This window comes from Sinohyriopsis cumingii, chromosome 4 (genome assembly GCF_028554795.1).
Source record: "Sinohyriopsis cumingii isolate HCF-2022 chromosome 4, ASM2855479v2, whole genome shotgun sequence".
NCBI lineage: Eukaryota > Metazoa > Mollusca > Bivalvia > Unionida > Unionidae > Sinohyriopsis > Sinohyriopsis cumingii.
In genome coordinates, this window is record NC_142964.1 from 78,636,645 (window position 1) to 78,644,060 (window position 7,416).

Consider the following 7,416-nt stretch of genomic DNA (forward strand, 5'->3'; position numbering starts at 1 on the left):
TGTGCATTTAGCTCTACGTACTGAAAGACTAATATAAACTGACATCTAATATAAACTGACATTTGTTTTTCCAACAAAGTTTGCTTCCGTAGTTTTATCGTCCAATATTCACACGTGACCATTCTCGCTTATGTGAGTACACATGTATGAAATTAATAATTACTCTGGAGTATGGTCGTTAACCTATCCTGTTTATGTTAGCAAAAGCCCTACCCGACACACCCTCCGAACCTGAATTCGATCTGATTCCGGATTTATTTATGCGATAAAAAAACAGAGGTACCCAATCCATAAGCAACGAGAATATAGATAACATCCTACGTGGAAGGTAACGCCCTCATGAATGGACACTACTTTCCTAATGCGTGCTTAATTCCGATCGAATCCTGTTGCTTAGAATGGGTTCCGGGATTCTCATTGAACTCGCATACGAATGAAATGTTGAAACATCCGTGATCAGATTGTATATAAACGTCTAAAAAGCTGTTTAGCCAATACTTCGAATAGGGATGGACTTTAGAAAGAGACAGAATCTCAGGAGGAAGCGCTTCAGTCTTCAGTGGAAGTTAGTGTAAATCAGAAACTTTTAAAGAGGAGATCAAAATGGTAAGCAATAATATTCTTCCTAATGTGTGAAACTATCTGATGTTATATAATGTGCCACTTAATACATTTCATGTTTTTTATTTCTTAGTCAAATAACATATTATTGAAAAAAGCTGCTTTATTATTTATTTTTTTATTTATATCCTCTCTCTCTCTCTCTCATGAAATATCATTCCTGTTGCATAACAAAACATACCAGTAAAATATTCCCGCTTAGTATTTCTTTTTGTTTGTCCGCTTCACTGCCTAACTCTCTTGTGTTTCTCTTTTTTCCTTCCTTCTTTCTGACATTTAAGGGGATGCATCAGCTGTGGGTTTTGATTGCCAGACGCAGCACATACAATATCTTTAAAAGAATATACTGGATGATTAGACGCTATTTAAAATTAATAAACCTTAAAAAAATATTGTCAATGCAAACTCGAACTCGACAATATGCAATAGAATGAAAAGAACAAAATCAAAATGTTCTTTATGTGGATGAAGTTCCCAAAATTTTCTACGTAACCCTGAAAAGATGACACTCTTCCGTCGTTATGTACCATACTGTACTGTCTCATGACCTTATGTACCATACTGTATTGTCTCACGACGTTATGTACCATACTCTACTGTCTCACGATGTTACGTAACATACTGTACTGTCTCACGACGTTATGTACCATACTGTACTGTCTCACGACGTTATGTACTTTTAACCATACTGATTCCGGCCGTTATGTGCCCATAACGTACTGTCGCTGACATATAAATCAGTTTTATTTTGAATTTTAATTTCTGGTGAAATAAATATCTAAAACATTGAAGAAAAATTAATAACACGTCTAGTATGTAATGATTGATTCAATGCACGTTATAATCATCCAGGTTATGTTTACCATGTTTTCTTTTCATACCAATGAGACAATCTCCATTGATAGGATTGCTTCATAATTAAGAAATATTTTAAATATTGTAAATATTGTAGGGGTTTTGCTACCATAAACACGATTGGTTAACGACCCACTGTCGTCCTTGAAAGAAAAGGAAGCAAGAATGTGTATTCATAATATTTATTCTTAAATAGATCATAGCAGAATAACAGAGCCTTAAAATGCATCAGAGTTTAGCAATCAATGCATTTCAAAATGATTGAACTTATTTTGTGTTTTCCTTCAGCGATTAATGGGATAATTATTACCATGTAATATGTAACTATTCAAGGTTAATTTACATACACATATTATTCTTACAAAGGTATAATGACTTGATTGTTCAAGCAAAGCGCTTCTAAGGACTTTTGAACTTGTTGAAGGTGTTGTCAGAGGTCCTTGGTTGTGGATTTCTGATTAAGGTATATGAATTACTGTCTGACTGATTGGATGCTGTAAGACGGCACATCGGTACTTGAAAGACTACTTGATGACGAGGCAACGGAGGTAAAGTAATTTGACCAAGGACGTAGTAGGCAGATGAGAGGGGTAAGTCTTTGTAGGCTTTGAACCCGCAATCCACTGACTTTGAGTAAGACACGCTTAAACGTGAATCATCACAGTTACCTAATTCTCATAAAACACGCCGGCTTCTTTTGTAAAGAAAACTATCTCAAACAATCTTCAATAGTTTATTTGAAATTGGTCATATTTTTATATGTATCTGCAAATTTGTCGTTTCAGTCCAAGACTCCCTGTTTCGCTGGTGTGGGAAAACTCCGCAAGGTGGCCCTTTCCTATTGCCAGGATGTGATACAGAACCTGTACAATGTGAAGATCAAAATGGACAGCCGGATTAGCAAGTTTAAATCCGAGAAAGAACTTCCCACCATCACGGCCCTGGATCTAGACGGTGCTAGATATCAGTTGTGTGAGAGACTGCAAAACGTCTTCCCCGACAACGGCGACGATAGCTACAAGAAGTTTGAAAAAATCTGTGCTGGGATTATGGAACATAAGTGTGTCAAAGACTTGATAGCAGACATAGAAGCTGTCAGCAGAAACACCATGCAGACAATAAAAGAATGGGGTATAGAGAAAGAAAATTACATTGGTGTCGTGCCTACAGACAATGGCCATGAAAGTTTGTTTGAAGTTGATGTAGACACTGACTTGAATAGAATTTATTTACACTGGAACATTGACAGGCTCTCTGAGAATTTCTTGGTGGCTGTTTCTCGCCTTGCACAAGCTCTGAGGGACGAGAGTCGACAACCGACATCAATCGAGTACCTCGCATTCCAGTTTGCGTATTACTGTTTGTCCAATGGAGAGAGTCTGGCCCACGAACATGCGCGTTGCCTTGGAACACCAGGTTTCCGCCCACACACTCAGACGTACATGTCTTTGACAGATCCCGGTGAAGGGCATGTTTTGGGAACTACACGCTTCAACGACTGGATGAAGGGCGCAATCATCCACGTCGAACATCTTGAGCGACCAAGAAACCTTCCAAGAGAGAACATAGAGTCCTACAGAGTTCCTTCCATTTTTGACTTTGCCAAAGTTCGTCTCCATGTTGGACCAGCCGCACCTACGACCTACTTTGTGGGAAGAAGAATTAAAGACTCGGGTAATTTTGATGAAGATTTCATAAAACTTGTCAACATTACCGCCGCCGCCGCCACTGCCGCCTTCTTTCAAGGGGCCGCTGAATGTAAGGTATCCATGGAGGGGATGACCACGAACCAGGCAGTTAGGTACATGCAGGCACTTAGGGCTCAAGTCCAGAGAAAGAAGAAGCAGTTCATGTCGGCTGCCTGGAATCTGAATCAGACCATTATAGATGATTATGACAGAATCGAACCGGTGGAATTGGCCCAGAGAATGGAAATAGCAACGCGGGCCATAGAGATCACTTCCATTGGAGGATTCAACAAAGTCACGTGGGACGGAGCTAGTGATACATATCCCTCAAAATGTATCATGTACCAACTAAACTTTGAAGAAGCCTTGACCATCGTACACGAAGCTCACCAACGAGGTCTCGTCACGTATTTCTCAGCTGGATTCAAGTTCAACGAAATCAAGTATGCAGTTTTTACTGGAGTCGATGGAATCGGAATCGGTGGGGCTCAGGTCCTGAGATTCATGGACGGCGAGACTGGAATGCATGGCCCATACACGGAAGAAAATATCCCAAGAATTCTTGCCAGCAGAGATGAAGCAGCTCACTCGTTCCGTGGAAGAGGCGTCCATCTCCTTGCCCGACTGGACACGATGTTCTTCGAAGGTTCCATCTCCGAAAGGCAAAATCGGCTTCGCAATGACCTATTCGGTGCTTTGCTGGCCACAGATGAACAGAAGGTTGCAGGTGTGATACAAGAATTGGATGAGGTCGTGCATCTCCCTGATGAAGGCAATGAGCCTCTTCTTGGAACTGCAAAGCGTTTGCTGTCGACAGAAGAGCCCATGTTGAAAAAGCATTGTGAAACTGAAAGTGAATGGAAATCTTTTACCAAGATGTTGAAGAGTCTGGTTATCTCAAAGGACACGGCCTCGCTGTACGAAGAATATGACAGCGACCCCTGGTTAGGCATGAGGAAAGCATACAGACAGAAGCAAATGGAGAACAACAAGATCGTCACTAGACAGATTTCCTTTGACGTGAACTGCAGAGCCTTCAGATTTTAAATTAGGCTTGAGTTCTTTTGCCATTTATTTCGGAAAGATATTTTGTCATGTTTTTATTTTATATTAATTCTAAGAAGACTGATCTTATACGCCTGTTTAATACACTTGTCACTTACTAAGTTGAAGCCATTTCTCCTTAAATGATTCCATAAGTAATGCAATTACCAAACTGTTGCATTATTCATTTTTATGCAATTTAACAGTTACGTTGAATGTTACTTATGAAATACTTTTATACCTTGGTTTATTTAATATACTATCTTTTTTTCCCCACATGTCAGAAAATGCGAAGATAAAGTGTATTATATTATTTCTGAAAGTTTTTGTAGGAAGTGTGAGTACTGATCTTTCATAAAACATAATCAATTTATTTATATATTACGTCATTCATACCGAACAGTATTCACGGCACGTTATGATAAAAAAGATTGCTTTAGGAAAATGTCTCCTTATGCCCATGTCTTATTATAAGGAATTATATATCTAACTAAATAGGTTGATAAAATATGTTCAAGTTTGTTTCCAAGTACATAGATAATACATAATTAGTACACAGCAAAAGAGCAAACGCACTAAACAGATCTGACCATTTTACGTTTTAGTAATACGCCTAACACGCGTCGGCAGGGTTGGTCTGTTGACTGTTTAATTATATAGTGCATTGTATTGTGATATATATTTACAATGTTTATATTTCTATTTTTTAACAGTTAAGTGCGTTTTGAACTTGTTATATGTAAAGAATGTTATGATATATTACGCTGTCTTATTGTTCACTGAGACTTACCAATGATTTTGCACTGAAATGACTTAATCTTCATTGATAAATTTATGTTCATCAATTTTTCTTCGAATCCTCAATTTATATATTTATGTATCAGTTTATTTGTCGATGCATACATACATACACACACACATACATACATACATACATACATACATACATACATACATGCATACATACATACATACAAGAGTCAGACATAAAGACAGACAGACATGGAGACAGACCGACATAGTCATAGTGCATGCATGTATATATGCCGCGTACATGTGGATATGTCTGCACAATATGCATACATATATGCTCATCAATACACACTTGAATTACATGGTATACAATGCGTCTTGCATTGTACATGTAAGCGCACTCAGAACAGCAGAAGAAGAACATTGAGCAATTATTTCTATTTTTCTCTATCCATCTTCATATCGGTTCTCTGTCTTCCAGTTTTCCGCCCGTAAACTTTCTCTTTTATGTATAGAGTATTATCTATCCATGACCTATTAATCAACCTACCTCTCCTATTCCTTCCATGCGTACGTTCCAATCTGCACTCCAACATACCAGGAGTAATTGAAACTTTCTGAATATTTTCTTATAACTAATTTGGTTTCTTTGAACGTGTCAATAAATTAAATACTAATCGAAAGACAAAACAATATCCTATAAAATGAGCTGCACGTGCAATACGCCGGACACCTCTACATACATGTATGTGACGTAACATAGGTAAATGACGGTAACATAAAAATGTCGTTGAAGGAGAACAAGTCTGCTACTGTGCAAAGAGGACACTGTAAAATCCGCACCCTTAGAGTACTGTACTCTCTTAGAGATATCAAGGCGGACTTCGATAGAAGTTTACGGATGTAATTCTCTGTGATATTCTAGTTAGAATATATGCGTGTGGATTTTAATGGAAGTGATGATAAGTGTGGAAAAAGCAATGTAAACGAATAATGCATGCCTGTATTGGCTTCGGAATAGGAATACAAACACGATACACCGGTTGTGAAAAATGACGAAATGAAACTGTCCAAAACGAATTCGCAAAGCAAAAAAAATAAAAATAAATAAAAAATCAAGAGAATTACTGTTCAAGAATGAATGTGGGCGTTTGACATGCATTGAAACTTAGGTGTGATTTTAAGAAAGAGTTATTTTCTATTTAGAGAAAAAATCCTGCTAATGTATACACTCTGTGCTTTCGACCTCAACGACGCGTATAGTGGGTACAACTACTGAGGATCTGATCCGGTGGTAACTGTATGTCAGGGGACATAAGTTTCCGCTCTTTACGCAAAAACGCGCTCTTTGGCCCGGTATCGTCGTTGCAAAGCAGCTGATATAGTACAGGCGAACCGTTTTAGCAATGCGTGCTCTAGTCTGTAGACATTTAAGGACCACATAGGGTCATTAGTACAATGTTGTCGTACGCCCATCTCTCTCGGTGCATATAGGGGCCGCACTATGGTGCGTCTTCACAGGCGCATTTCCTCCAGATCGATTGGATGTAGTAAGGGTATCCCACATGAATCGCATCAACAGGTGTTTTGCCTGTGAATCCCAATGCCTCACAAGTCAGGGCCACCACAACAGCAGGCAGCCATCGTACCCACTCATTGTTATACATTTCATGCGCACTTGCCGTATCGGTTGCAAAGATCTCTTGGGCGAACTGGCACGTAACAGACCCAACGGACAGAGTACAGTTTAACCTCTCCACAATGCCCTGCACCCATAAACTCACGATCAGGGTCAAGCTGCGGTAGTTTAGGTTTAATTGACTTCCACGAAGCCACCTTTGGTCGTGAGGGGTTCAGCCTCCTTGTAACTGTTGAGGACATCAATCACGGTCAGCGCGTGCTTGTATGTGTGTCGTCAAGTCCTGTCAGGCGGGAAAAAAAATAACAGATATGCCTGGTTAACCTCGTTGAAACATAAAATTGATGCCGGGAAATCGCATCTTGTGGATGCAGTTAAATCTGCCAAATGGCCTGCTTTTGGAGCAACGCCATGTCAACATCTTGTAAGATTTTCGCGGCTTCTGCATGCTGTTTGCTAGATTTCATCACCTTGTATCAACCCCGAGTGCGGAAGTATATTGCAGTAAGATTAGTGTGCATTGTGTTTTATAGTTCCCATGGTTTATCGTTCCGACAGCTTTTGGTCTGCAAAAGATCCATTCCAATTTCTACCACAAGAAAGGCAACAGCCTGTACGTGCCTGCTCAGCAGGTACAACTGTTTTGTAAGTGCTTGTAGGCCACACAGCCGACGGCTTAGAGATTCCCGGAACAACAAACATGAGTTTGAATACTCGCTGTTTAGATGATGGTGTGTAGCAATCAGAACATCTGGGCTCTAGTCAAAGCTGTATAGTCGCCTGTTCGTTGATTGTTTTTCAACCTTTACGAATCGC

The 7,416-nt window shown here is 39.4% G+C and overlaps 1 protein-coding gene across 1 annotated transcript; it reads left to right on the forward strand.

The window, feature by feature from the left end:
- Positions 1-491: 491 nt before the first annotated feature.
- LOC149801509 (uncharacterized) lies at positions 492-5,053 on the forward strand. Its single transcript, XM_089955687.1, has 2 exons — positions 492-606; positions 2,262-5,053. Exons 1-2 carry the CDS (start codon positions 604-606, stop codon positions 4,209-4,211), a joined length of 1,953 nt encoding a protein of 650 aa, XP_089811813.1. The 5' UTR covers positions 492-603; the 3' UTR covers positions 4,212-5,053.
- Positions 5,054-7,416: the final 2,363 nt, after the last annotated feature.